At 45.9% G+C, this 14,799-nt stretch overlaps 1 protein-coding gene across 1 annotated transcript in view; it reads left to right on the top strand.

Moving 5' to 3' along the window:
* LOC136537821 (E3 ubiquitin protein ligase DRIP2-like) overlaps positions 1-6,628 on the top strand; it is a 43,717-nt gene extending 37,089 nt beyond the window's left edge. Inside the window, exon 7 of the mRNA XM_066529789.1 lies at positions 6,128-6,628. Coding sequence (XP_066385886.1) covers positions 6,128-6,322 — 195 coding nt within the window. The 3' untranslated portion in view covers positions 6,323-6,628. The remainder of the gene's footprint in view (positions 1-6,127) is intronic.
* The last annotated feature ends 8,171 nt before the right edge of the window (positions 6,629-14,799 follow it).

The raw sequence follows: 14,799 nt of genomic DNA, 5'->3' as shown, positions 1-14,799 counted from the left end.
GATATCATCCACATAAATCTGAACTATTAAAGTGTCATTTCCTTGCCTGAGGAGAAAAAGAGTTTTATCAACTGAACCCATTTTAAACCCGTTTTTAAGCAGAAAAGTTTTCAATCTAGCATACCAAGCACGAGGTGCTTGCTTCAAACCATATAAAGTCTTTTGCAACTTAAAAACACGATCAGAAAAATTGGGATGTTCAAAACCAGGCGGTTGTTTAACATAAACTTCTTCTTCTATAAAACCATTCAGAAAAGCACTTTTCACATCCATTTGATAAAGCTTATATCCACGTGAAGCAGCAAATGCAAGCAAAATACGAATGGCTTCTAAACGAGCAACAGGAGCAAAAGTTTCACCATAATCAATACCCTCTTTTTGAGAAAAGCCCTGAGCAACCAGCCTAGCTTTATTTCTAACAACATGACCATCTTCCCCTTGTTTGTTCTTAAAGACCCATTTAGTTCCAATTGGTTTACAAGGAGGAGGATCAACCAAAACCCAAACCTGATTCTGTGCAAAATTTTCTAACTCCTCATGCATGGCATTGACCCAGTTAGAATCAGATAAAGCATGTCCAACATCTCGGGGTTCAAAAGAGGCAACAAAGGCAGTATGCGCAAAGACACAATAATTTTTATTTTTCATACCTCTGTTCCTTGTCGTGCGTTCATCCAAATTACCTATTATGTTCTTGGCAGGATGACGATTCTGAATGTGTCGTGGTGCTGTACGTTCTGAAATCGCCTCCCCCTCAACTGCAGCCGGTACATGATCAACAGTCGATGAAGCTGCAGGCTTTGCTGTAGATGTACGTGTCAGCGATGGTCCATCCTCCAAAGTGGTGGAGGGCGCCTGCTCAGGCTGGGCGCCAGGCTCCCCCTGCATCGCAGGCTGGGCATCATCGTCATCGTCGTCATCACATCCATCTTCCTCTTTCTCATCCTCAAAAATATCCTGCCCGATCTCGTCATCACCTGCACACTCAAAAGCAGAAGAAAAACAAGGCATTGTCTCATCGAAGGTGACCTCACATGTCTCATCGATGCGGTTAGTATCAAGATTAAGCACACGGTACGCTCGCCCTTGCAAGGCATACCCCAAAAATAACCCATCGGAAGAACGCGATTCAAATTTATCCAAATTTCCCTTTTTCAATATAAAACACTTGCAGCCAAAAACTCAAAAGTAGAAAACTTTGGGAGGTCGACCAAATCTCAACTCATAAGATGTTTTTCCCAGAAAAGCTCTCAGAAAAATGCGATTAGCAACATAGCAAGCGGTGTTGATAGCCTCAGCCCAAAAACGTCTAGGAGTTTTATGTTCATCAAGCATTGTCCTAGCCATCTCAACAAGCGTACGATTTTTACGCTCAACAACACCGTTCTGGGGAGGAACGTAAGGTGAGGAAAACTGATGATCTAAACCTTGTTCTGAACAAAAAGCTTTCATGCGAGAATTCTTGAATTCCGTACCGTTGTCACTGCGAATTGCTCTAACGGCATTATTTGACAACTCATTTTTCAGCTTCAGAACAAGATCATGAACATATGAGAAAGCCTCATCCTTAGATTCCAAAAAGAACACCCATGAATATCGAGAAAAATCATCCACAACGACGAGCACATACCACTTCCCACCAGCAGACCGAACACGGGCTGGACCAACAGTGTCCATATGTAACAGTTCACCCGGTCGTCTCGTCATCACCTGAGTCACAGGTGCATGAGAAGCAGCAACCATTTTTCCATGTTTGCAGGGAGCACAAATCAAATCCTTTTCAAACTTGAGTTTCGGTAAACCATCAATTAAATCCAATGAACTCAAACGACAAAGCAAATCAAAGCTCAAGTGGCCCAACCGACGATGCCACTTCCAAATCAGGGGGGAACCATGAGCAACTAAACAGCGAGTTTCACCAAAAGATTTAGAAAAATCAGCTTTAAAAATCCGTCTAAAAGGAGAAATCTTGCAAACAAGGTTACCAGCAGAATCAAGAACACGCGAATTTCCTTTCTTAAAACGAACCTCAAAATCATCCTCAAGAAGTTGCGAAACAGACAGCAAATTATAATGCAAATTCTTTACCAATGCGACGTCCTTTAACATGTATTTATCTGTTACCTTGATGCAGCCATGCGCCATTACCTTACCTTGACTTTTATCCCCAAAAGTGATGTTTTCCTTTATGCTCGTGGGGGTGAGGCTGGAGAACCATTTATCATCTCCGGTCATGTGGCGCGAACAACCGGAGTCCATTATCCATATGTCCTCCTCACCTCCAACCTGCAATCAACAACGAGAGCGAGGGTGAGCTAATGACTCAACACTGGGGTTAGGATAATGTAATGAAAACCAGTGCTGAGCCACTTGCTCAAAAGAAGCGTTAGCAAAATCAAAGTTCTCAAAAAACGATGAGAACCACGAGGGGGAAAACGTGGTCTGTCATCCCGATGTTGTGCAAGAGCACGAGTACGTGAGCGAAAACCAGAAGAGCGAACAAATGGCTCACGTCTCAAAACAGGACGATCATGAGTACCACGTACAGGGTACTGCTCACATCTAAAAACACGATGATCATGAGTACCACGTGTGGGGTACTGCTCACGTCGTTCAGCACGCATCCTCCGATAACAGAACTCATAAAGATGACCATCATGACTGCAAAAATCACAATGATAAAGCTTGCGTGCAGGAGCGAAAGAAGCCTCAGCATTAGAACTAGAAGCAACAAAAACAGGCTTAGCAAAATGATCACAAGAAGAACCATTTGGCTTAGTATTTTGTACACCCTTGAAGTGTTTTGGCTTAGGCACCCAAACCTGCTTTTTAGGAGCATATCTAGATGTCTCAACCAGCAACCCATCAGAGGTGACACCTGAACCCTTCCTAGGAGGTGGTCCAATATATTTAGCCAAAGGTGGATTCTTCTCATCAACATGCGGTCCACTTTTTTCACCAAAAACATGTTTCAAGTCATAACCGGGACCAAAACGCTCACCCCGTTTAATTTGAGCAATAGCCATACCAATTTGAGGCTCACGAATAGAACACCAACCAAGAATAGTTCTCAAATGCTTATTTTCTTCTTCCAAATCAGCAAGTTTGGCCCTTAAATCATTATTTTCAACAACAAAATTAGGACAAGTTAGGCATGAAGGAAGAACCGGACAAGTGTGTTTTTCCAACTCAACAATATGTGATTTAGCAACATTTAATTCAGATCGTAAAGTTGGACAAATCAAACAAACCGGCAAATCAGGACAAGTGTGTTCTTCAAAATTTTTTACCCGACATAAAGCATTATCCAAGTCAACTTTCAGAAGCGGGCAAGAAACACAAGTACCAAGCAAATTCGACCGAGAACGAAGTTCATTTAGTTCAGCATAAAGTTTATCTCGATCATCAACAATGGAAGAATACTTGGTTTGCAATTTAGAAAGCGAAATCATATGAATTGAGCATTCTTCACATTCATCAGGTTCAGCAGGATTAGATGCAGCATTTTTGAGAGTAGCTAGTTCAGCACAAGTTTTATCATAATCAGTTTTAAGTTTAGCCAACACTTTATTTTGCTTATGAATAATTTTAGTTAAATTAGCTATTCTTTGTTCTGCAGAAGTATCTACCTCATCATCAGAAGTTTCATCGTTGCTGTCGGTTGATGCATCACCCTCCAAGGCCATAGTACATATCCCACCATTGATGCCGGCATCAGTGATGAAGCAAAGTCCGTCTGTCTTCTTCTTGGGTGTCTCATCCTCGGAATCTGAATCGCTGGAGTCTGACGAGCCACCTGAAACATACTGTCCAAGAGAAGATAACAAAACATTTGCAGCCTTAGCGACTTGCTTGTCAGAGTATTTTTATCCGCCTTTCTTCCATTGCTTATCCTTCTTCTTCTTCCTCTCCCTGAACTTCTCATGGCGCCTGGAGGAGTTATTGCCCTGCTCAAAAGATCTCTGCTTGTTTGGGCAATCAGCAGCAAAGTGTCCTCGCTCACCACAGTTGAAGCAGCCATCTGAACGTCTTCTATTACGCCTGTTGTCATACACACGCTTAAACTTGTTGGAGAGCAGTACAAGCTGATCATCATCTAGCACCTCCAACTCCTCATCTGCAACATGACACAAAGAAGACAAAGCAAAACTGGAAACATTTGGATTAGCATTAGTGTTAGTCTTATTTCCAGAAACCAAAGCCATTGGAACGTTAGAAGAAGAAGCAGCTGTGGGATTTTTCAATTTACGCTTAGAAACAATTTCGATCTCTTTTGATTTGAGCTTACTGTAAAGCTCATCAGTGGTGAGAGTCTCATAACCTACAGATTCAACGATCGCCTCAACTTTCATATCCCATTCATCATTAAGTGAATGTAATAATTTGAGAGCCCTAGCATGATCATCATAAGGCATATTGCTATTCATGGCCTTCATCTTATTAACAATCACTTGAAAACGTGCAAACATGTCATCAATAGACTCACTAGGCAATTGGCAAAAAGTATCAAACTCTTTTCGGTGAATCTCAAATTTTCGGTTTTTCACAGTGTTTGAGCCTTCATGATATTTTCTAAGTTTCTCCCAGATCTGATAAGCGAGATCTTCACTAGAAACCCGATCATATTCAGTTTTACAAATAGAAGCCTGTAAAATAGCAACAGCACGATGATTTGTTTCAAGAAGCCCGATCTCAGCGGCGTCAGTCGGTTCCTCAGCTGGAATCACATATGTGGCATTTTGTGTGATTTTCCATAGCTTCAGCGACTTGCCTTTGAGATAGTTGGTCATACGTGCCTTCCAGTAATCATAATCAGTCCCATCAAAAAACGGAGCGCGAACATCAAACTTTTCATTGGTCGCCATAGCTTTCAGCACCGATTAAGGTATAGAAAACATAAACCGGCTCTCGTACCAATTGAAGGATCGAAACGGGCGACCAGAGGGGGGGTGAATGGTCGCGGAAGCCAAAAATAATTTCTAACCCTTCCCCTAAACACAAAACCTGATTAAATCACGTTTTTCAAATCTGGCCAGAACTCTATGTACCTAGTAAACCTGATGTGAACGAAAATCCGTAACTCCGATCGACCTAAAAATTTGTCAGATTAAACTAGATGAAATTACGAAACTAACCCAACTGGAATCACGTCAATCGGACTTACGGATCTTGAGATAAAAATAAAACAAGCAGACTATATCAGATGCTGACGAGAATTGTAAAGAACCAATCGAGATGCACAAGATCAATCATTATAGATGAAAGATTAAATTGAGTAATTGAACTTACAAAAGTGCATCTAGCCTCTGCCCGAACATCCTCCCTCTCTTAATCGGAGAGATCAACAAAAAAACCTCTCACTAGAATTCAAACCCTAGGCTAGACCGGAGAGAGAAAAACTGAACCGTGAAACCCCGGGGCACGAGTACTGTTCATGAGTACGGTTCACGCGTGAATAGTAACTCGCCGAGAGTCCAAAACGTTCCGCACCCTTCTCAACCCTAGGTGCCACATATTTATATCTTCAAATGGTGGCACGACCTATTTTCACATACCCCCTACGCTAGATAAATCCAACGTAGGGGCGTAAATTCCAATTACGTCCTCCATGGCAAATTCCGCGATGTCCGCGATCCCTCCATCTCCGCGATGTGATCCTCGCGATGTCGCCGCACGACCATCCGAAATCGTATCGCGATCGCCAGAATTTCCCTCTTCGGCCAACGCACGCCGCACGAGCGTCCCGGTACGATGCATGGCTTTGTGGCTCAACCAACGAACCCCGGATTTTGTGGCGTAATCTGGAAACCTCCCTCGACGTCCTCCCGCCATGTAGCCAGGTACAGTAGACGTACACCGCACGATCGCCTGTCCCTCGAACGCAAGCCTCGATCCGCCCTTCTCCGCCCACGCGGTTTTTCGACGCGGCATCCTATCTTCGTTCTTCACTCGTCGCCGCATGTACCTTGTCTCCACCTGTCACCTGCAACCACAACCTGCCAAGAGACACGTCACACGCACACCGTGTTGTCAATCGCTCATCACCAAGGTGCTAGCACACCGGCATCTCAGTAGCCGATACCGTTTTGTTTCTCATTTCGTCTAGTTACAACAGAGGTGCTTGCAGGTGGAGATACTCTGCGGCGGCAGGCCAGTGAACCCAGGAATTCCCCTGCACGACCTAGCAGATTACTGGATTGACAAACGACCAAAGGGCCGAGTGCGGTCATCTGTGGGCACGCCTGCGGCTGAATTCGTGCTGAAGGTATTTTATGCCAGGTCAGGAGCGCCCCTTCCTGAAATTGAAAACAACAAAGATTGATGGAGAGCCTCCCTTCGTTTCAGAACCAGCAGGGTATCGTTTCATTCATAGGAACCATTGATTAAGGGTATCTTAACATGTACATAGATGCTAGTGTCACTGCTTAGAAGCCTTCATGGGCTTACTATTATATATCCTTTAGTTTACTGCATTTTTTACCGCTTATATTTAGCTGACAAAGTGTGTACCTAGGCTGTGTAATTATAATTGGATGAGACGTTGAGTCGTTGAGTGTGCTTGTGCTGTAAGCAGGGTCCAGTCGCCCTCTGCATGAGTCTACGCTGATGTATAGTGGAGTTTGTTGATTGCACTGGAAATTGTCACTGATTCTGGATGTGGCCTAACAAAATGAGTATTGTTTCAGGGCATTTGGTGCTTAGTTTTGCCATTGTTTAGTCTGGCAGAGTGCCGCCCGTTCAACTCAATAGCTGTATCTAATAAGACACTTCTATTCTATCTTACGAAAGTATCTGACGGTATATTCTCGTGATTTTCCTGAAGGCAGAAAAATCACTTCATGCGAAGCGGTTATGTAGATTGTGTCTGGTTGCCTCACAGCCCAATGTTTCGCGACCGCGCTCAAGGAGCACGTTTTTCATTAAGAGGTTAGCAACACGGCTGCACAACGCAAACCAGGAGCCTGTTCGGTTGGCTGATTCGTATCGTTGCTGGTTCGTGAAGAAGTACTGCTGGCTGATTTGTGTGAGAGAAAAATACTGTCCCGGTTTGAAATTTACGATCATTTACGACAAGCCATAGGCCAAACGAACAGACTTACACGGTTACAATTTGGGACCGACGAACGAGAAGCGGAGTCAACCTCATCTAATCTAATCACCTAGGCAACGTGCTGTGCTTCACGCGGAATCCTCCAGCACGGATGGCCCGTTGTAGCCGTCAACCGTAGCCGCTCGTTTGGAGGCGGAGAGGGGGGCTGTCGAAGATCGTCTGGTACTGCTCGAATGACTCCTGCAACCCCAACTTTCTTCATTAAGACGCTCTGAGCCTGGAGCTCGGGATTTGCCAATCTTCCACGACTCTTCTTCGCTAAGCGGCCACTGCGACGAGAGCAGTCCGCTGAGCCTGAGCGCTTGATGCCCGCAACCGCGGTGCTTTGAGCGGGGTAAGCAGAGGCGCTGTCACGCGTTCGGCGTTCGACGAAGGAAGATGCCACCGCGGAAGGGGTAGCAGCCTAGCAGGGTCACATGCAAGCACAACCCCTCCCTGGGCTGGGGGCGCCGAGCAGCCCAGCACCGACGTTTGGCCTGGCCCGCTAGAGATATCTTGGCCAAGCAGGAGAACATCGTCAGGGCTTGTGGCCCCCGCCGCTGCGTCCCACCGCGGCACGACCATCATCAGCATCCTGCAACTGCCCAAGAGCCAGCCCGGCGGGGAGCGTAGGGGGTAACAGCAGCTGCTTCTGGCGTCAAAATAAACAGCAGCTGCTTCTAAAACCATCGGGTCTGGGTCGTGCTCGAATTCCTTCAGCTCCCGTTCGTGCACAGAGCCCCGCGGCGCAGCCCGACTGCCCGAGGCAGCCGAGGGTCGCCCAGGTCCGCGTGCCTGTTCCGCGCAGAAGGATCAATCGAATCCGAAACCGGCTCGCGGAGGAACGCCTCATGGCACAGCACTGCGACTCCCCAAAGCAGGCGACGTGCAGAGTCAAACATCTACACCGAGCACGAAAAATCAAAAGCGCACGCCTCTGCCTCGACAGCGCCTGGATTCCCGGCTGCAGACACCAGCTGCCTGCACGACGCGGCCTCTGACAACATGGGTTCAGAGCACGCTTGCTTGACAGGAGAGGGTGAGCCAGTGCTCGAGGCAGGCACCGAAGTCAAAGCATGTTCGCTTATGAGTCGATTATAAGTTGAAACAATACTTTTTTCTCACATCAAACCAGCCAACGATAAATAACGAGAGGCTGGTCATGTACTCGATAATGCTGGCTTCAGCTCGGCATAGTACTACGCCGCAGCGACACCTCGTGTCGACGTGACCGGGCATTGGACGTCGCCAAACAGGACGGCATGGGACGCAACCCGAGACCGAAAAGTGGAGCCTCATCCTGGACTAGGCACCTCTGCCGCTGAAGCGCAACGCACCGTCGCTGGCTGCGACGAGCGGCCGCTGCCCGAAGGAGAGCGGATCTGCACCGCTGATGCCTGGCGCGACTCTCCCGCCAGCGGCAGCTGATTCTCACTTTCTCAAACTACTGTAGTCTGTAGGCAGTGAGCGAATGAGATGTGGTTGAGGTGAACAGCAAGTTTGAGCGCACGGAAGAGGCCATCTAGCTGAAGAATGGTATCGGTAGTAATACTGATCGAGCGCATGCCATCTAGCTCAAGTATGATACGAGATGGATGCCAGTTCGACATCCTTGGCTGCCGAATTGGCTGCCAAGGATGATGTACATAATTTAGATGCCAGTTTGAGCGGGCTGCCGAATTGGCTGCCAAGGATGTCGCCTGCTTTGCATGTTTTCTTAGAGCATCTTGAACAGGGACGATCTCTATTCATTTTTTTTGTGTCAAACCAAAAAAAAAAAAAAAACAGGTTCGAATCCTTGCTCCATGGAGGTCCTCAAATATTCTCCCTCGTCCCATCTCCTAGAGCTACTTAGGGAGCTCTCTTCTTTCCACGAATTTTTTTCCGACACAAACTCCCTCTCGCGTGTCCTTTTTCCCGTCCTGACTTTTTCCCACGCAGCCACGCCACCGCCCTATTCCCTCTGTCGCACCATCACCGAGGCTGAGCCCGGCGCCACTACCTCTCCCCGTCGAGGTCCTTTCCTCCCACCGCGCCACCACCGAGGCCAAGCCCGCCCTTTCCCGTCGAGGTCCTCCTCCCTGGCGAGCCCTTTGTCCCCCGTCTCCTCCCCGACGAGATCCTCTCCCTACCGCTAGACGGAGATGGGATCATGGTAATAAGAAAGGGGGGAAACAAAAAAATAATAATAAAAGTGATATGACTATCAAGTAGGTTCTAAAAGAGCGGTGACCCTAATTTAAGGGTTATTGCTGGAGTTAAGCCCAGTAACTAAGGCCCTTGAGAGTAAGAGAAGCCTTGTTTCATGGGGGGCATTGTTAGATGGCTCAGACGCTCAACCAACTTTAGGTTAGCGTTGTTAGGTTGTCTCTGAACCAAACACTAGACACATTGGTCGGTGACATGGCCAGGGGCGGAGCCAGGATTTCAGCACGGGGAAGGGCATTCAACCCAGCAAGAATCATGCGTTTTGAAATACATATACTACAAAAGTATACATAACAACAAAATCAAACATTTGTGTTGCAGAACAAAGATAGCTAAAAACTGAAAAAGGGAACGTAATTAATTAACCTGAAGTCTCTAACCTTTCCCTAATCAATCTAATTCTTTGTCCATAAAAAGAATCAAGGTAATGACGGGAAGTAGTTAAACTAGGGCAAAATTAATTAGCCCTAGATCCTAAATGTTAAATGTCAAACAATCGGTCATTTGTCGTGTAGCCATTATTTGAACAAAATGACCACTTAAACAGGCAAAATGGTAATTTAGTCATGTTAAACTGATGATTAAACAGAAATGGAGTACCACCATATAGCGTTTAAATGTTGAGTACATGGGCTAAATGATCATTGAGACTAATAGTTACATAAACATAGTAGACAAAGGAAGACTAGTGCTAAATAATATAGATGCTATTGGAGATCATTTTAGAGGGAGCAAACAAGCAAAACACTAATTACAAATTATAGGGGGGTGCTATGAGGACAAAATAATGTTTAGTAGGCAATAATAATAACAAAAGAAATGGAAAAAATAATAGGAAGGCCTAACTTTTAATTATATAATATACTATTAGAGATTAATATAGAGGACAAACAAAAATTAAAAATATAAATAGCAAATTAACTAGCTAATTAGATAGTTAAATACCTAATTTATGGGTGTATTAAGGGAGGTATGGGAAGGTTGGGGGTCCTCTATCACCTCACAAAAATATAAAACTAAAAGACAATTTGTACATAAAGAAACAAAAGAGAATTTTTAAGGTGTGACTTGGACTAACTAAAATAGTTGGATGGAGTAAATTGAATCGGATGTTAAGGAGTTATGTCTTCGGCATACACCAAGTTCTTTTAGGGCAGCACTTGCCACATACACGATAGCAAATCTGGGCTCAATTGGCTCCCCCCACTGATTTTTTTTTTAATTTTAACACTTTTTGAAAACTAATTTTAAATCTAACACTCTCTGTTTTTTTTAACTAACACTTTTGGCCGCCCCTATTGCCATGGCGTGGCCAAATGTCTATGTCGCGCCATGCATGGTGGCGCGACAGGGAGCTGACGTGGCGACGACCGAAAAGGGTCATGGTTGACGTGGCAGGGCCTGCCGCGCTACCCGTCTTGGCGCGGCAGGGGCACATAAATATCACGAGCGAGCCCCCAAGCCCGCCCGCACGCCGCGCCTCGCCCCCACGCGGCCCGCCACCAGCGCCGGCCGCGCCCGCCCACGTCCGTGCCACGAACGCCGGCGCGTCAAGGCCACCCACTCCTATCAAGGTACCCGCTCTCGATTTCATTTTATTTTGATTATTATTGATTTAGGATAATTAGTGATTTATGATAGTTAGTGATTTAGGATAGTTAGGGTTTTATGATTGTTATTAATTTATGATAGTTAGTGATTTAGTATAGTTAGGTTAGTAAATTTGTTTGTGATTTAAGTAGGTAGTTTTTAGGTTTGAGGTTGTGTGTTGTAGTATAGTTTGGATTTTGGATTTATGGATTAATTAGGGATTTATTATTTAGTTTATAGTTAGTTATTTAGTTAGGGATTTTGGGTATAGATACTAGTTTTTAAATGTCGGTACTTACTAGTGCATGATACGGTCGATTTTGATAACTTGATAAAGTTTCGTCAAATGCTTATATTCCTAGTTAAGTTGTTTAGTATGTCTGTTAATGTTACTTTGAATATGTACATGTGCTTTTCATATTGTGTTCGTATTGCATAACAAGTAGTTCAAATTTCACAATGCTACATAATGTTAATTTGAATTTTGTTAATTTGAATACTCTAACCCTTTGTTTACCAATTTGAAATAGGATGGCCCCTCCCATGCAGCATCCGTTGTATCCTATTCTTGAGGTGGAGTACGATGACCAGCACCGAGCACACATCTTGAGTGACAACGACGCAGAGGTGGCCTTGCCTCCTTTGAGGCTCCGCACGCACACCAGGGCGCACTAGTGGGATGAGCATTACGCGTCGTACATACGGTGTGCCGGTTTTCTCGAGCTTGTCCATGTTGTCAACTATGGTCTTCCGCCCCTTGACCCAACACTACTTACTGCAGCTGTAGAAAGGTACAAGTGCCTTATTTGTACGTAAATATTCTTGTAACAAATTTGAGGCAACTAATAGTCGTTCTATTCTTATAACAGGTGAAGGCCTAAGAACCACAGTTCCACCTACCTTGTGGCGAGATGACCTTGACCATGCAGGACGTGAAGGCTATTTTTGGCCTTTGATTGGGGGACTTCCAGTGACAGGGATTGTTGGCTCAGTTTACTAGCTTTCTTCCACTGGACGACGAGGCTTCCAAGAAAAATAAGTGAGAAATTCAAGGCTATTTAATACTTGCATTGCTTTCCTGCAACCATCGGGTCTCATTTTCTTTGGTCATTTTCAGGAAAAGTTCCGGTGTTTCATCGTCCTGGATCATGGAGTGCTTTGATTACTTGGACCGACAGGCTGAGGAGGCTCAGATCAACAGGTTCACTCGAGTGTGGCTCTAGCACTTTCTTGGTGCTTTCCTCTTCCCAGATGTGGCAGAACCACCCGAAATAGCATACTTACGGAGGCGCTCGTCTACCACCAGACACTAAGCACCCTGAAAGCAACTACAACGAGCGGTATCCGTCGGGCACACCCCGAGGGAGAACCCAAAAGATCCACATTTATCCCAAGGATCCAATAATGAAAACGAGTTACAACACAAGTCCATCTCATACATTAGAGTTTCTTAAAAGTACATTATTACAATACCAAATACAGAGTGCGGAATGATAAACAGCGGAATATTAAAAGATAACATCTAGCAATAAGATAACGAGGAGTCCGTCTGAGCCCACCAGATGGATCCTCCACATAAGACACTCCTCAAGCGTCACCTGCAACAGGGGTAAATAAACCTTGAGTACACAATGTACTCGCAAGACTTATCCGATCAGTGAGAATACTTTCCCGACTCCAAGGAATATGCTAGGCTTTATGGTTGCTGGTTCTCTTTAGCCAAAAGCAGAACTAATAGTGGGTCCTTATTGATACATTATTATCATCAGCCATATTAAGTTTTTATCTAGTCAATCTATATAAGCACATGTGCTACTTTCAAGCAAGAGTTGAGCAATCGTTACTGTTCCTTCTCCTTTTCCACTTCCAGTTCTTACTACGGTGCTAAACCGCAGACAAGCCGTACCGGATAACCCGGCGATTCGCGAATCAATGTACCCAGCTGGGTGCCCCGAAGACACACGCCCCGCTTGTACCCCAGGCACAAGCAGGACTAACCCACCACTCTCCTGTCCCGGGTGTCCAGGTCCCCGTCCAAACTTGGACTCCAAGCCCCCGCCTCTGAATCCCGGACTCAGTGCGGCGCAAGGACCTCCACCACCTCCTCTTCCCATCAGTCGGTCCGGAAAGAGCCGGATCCGCGACAAGAGAGCAGCAAGTCTTCCCTGCGCCCATACCCAAGTATGTGCTCGGGACAATAGTCTGTAACTTGTCTAGAGTCATATGCAACGACCGGTCCTTAATCAACACAGACAGGGAAAAAGTGTAACCGAGCTATGCCCTGTTGGCCGCAGGACACAACTCCTCACACCCACCAGTACCAAATCCACATCCCTGTCCGGTCACCATTTTTCCTTTCCATTATTTCATCATGATATCATAGTGTAATCACATATTTGCGAGTAACGGCAGGTTACTCACGCTACCGACATTCTGAGCATAGCAGCTACTCGACCTGCACTAGTAGGACTCATGGTGGATATATCTATGCATGTAGTTTCCATAAAATGCCTGTAACATAAATGCATATCATATAAATATATTCAGTGATCATTTAAAAATAGGGGTTATGCACCGGGGCTTGCCTTGAGCAGGTGTCGGGTCAGCAAAGTCAGCACCAACAGGCTCCTGGGCTTCCTCCTGTGCGAAGATCTCCTCCTCGTACTCCTCGATCACCTCGTCGTACTCCGGCTCGACGACGGGCACAAAGTCTACCAACTCGTGATCTACATGCATGAAATGATGATGCAATGCTTAGGAATATAACAACAGCAGCTCTTAAAATAAAAGTACATTGATTTAGCTACTAAGCTATGGATATCGACCACTGGTACTAGGCTAGCTATTGTCACCGATAACCATTTCGAAGTATCATTATTGTTATAGCAACTACAGCTATTCTTACCCCTAATGCTAGTTTACGCTATATACGATAAAGCAAAGGCAATAGCTACTCTATCTAACAACTCGTTCTAAGGCTATAAAATTTACAGCAAGTACACGATATCCTAGTGAAACTACTGTAAAATTTTCAAAGATAAAACTATTACCGATTTGCCACAATAATTCCTACAATTATCAATCTATATAATGCTAAGCTTGCTAATTAAAATTTATGAACCTATCATCATAATAGCTAACTGCAATCTAACTATACTAATAAGTAGATGGTATTTTTGTGAACCTAACAAACTTGGTTTCACTATTTTAGGACATCTACACCATTTACTACGATTTATCGAAGTTGGATTCATAACTAAAATAACTAAGCATTTCTATTCTCAGGAAATAAAGAAACCGAAACATGTTTCGCGGCCCACAGCTCGACTCGGCCTAGTAGCGGCGCAGCAGCGGGCGCGGCCCAGCGCAGGCCCAGCGGCGAGTGGTAGCGCGGGCGCGGCCCGGCGCGGCAGGGCGGCCCAGCAGCGGCGCGGCCCAGCGACACAGCGGGCGAGCGAGCAAGCGCGCGGGCGCGGCAGCGGCAATGGCCCAGCAGCGCACACGGCCCAGCGCAGGCGCAAGAGCAGCAAGCGGCCTAGCAGCGGGCGGACACGAGCGCGCGGCGCACGAGCGCGGGCGAGCGATGCGGCCAGCAAGCGTCAGCGGCCCAGCGCGGCAGCGAGCGCAGCGAGCACGCCAGCGTGAGAGCGACTGGCCCAGGCGTAGATGCGAACGCACGGACGCTGCGGCGTATTTTAACTGTATTCAACGATTTATTTTCCTACACGAAACGGCCACAAAACACGGGTGACATGGGGGTGACGTCATGGTGACGTTAACAAGCTAATAACAGCAGCGCACCTTGCTTGCTCTGCTCTGCTCGGGCGAGGTTCCGTCGGCCGCGGAGAAGACGCAAAACGGCGGTGGAGCTTTGAATGAGGTGGGCAGTGCGATACACATCTGAAGGAGAA

Source organism: Miscanthus floridulus, chromosome 2 (assembly GCF_019320115.1).
Source record: "Miscanthus floridulus cultivar M001 chromosome 2, ASM1932011v1, whole genome shotgun sequence".
NCBI classification, from domain to species: Eukaryota; Viridiplantae; Streptophyta; class Magnoliopsida; order Poales; family Poaceae; genus Miscanthus; species Miscanthus floridulus.
Note: the sequence above shows the minus strand (reverse complement) of the source record. Positions and strands in the feature narration are given on the sequence as shown.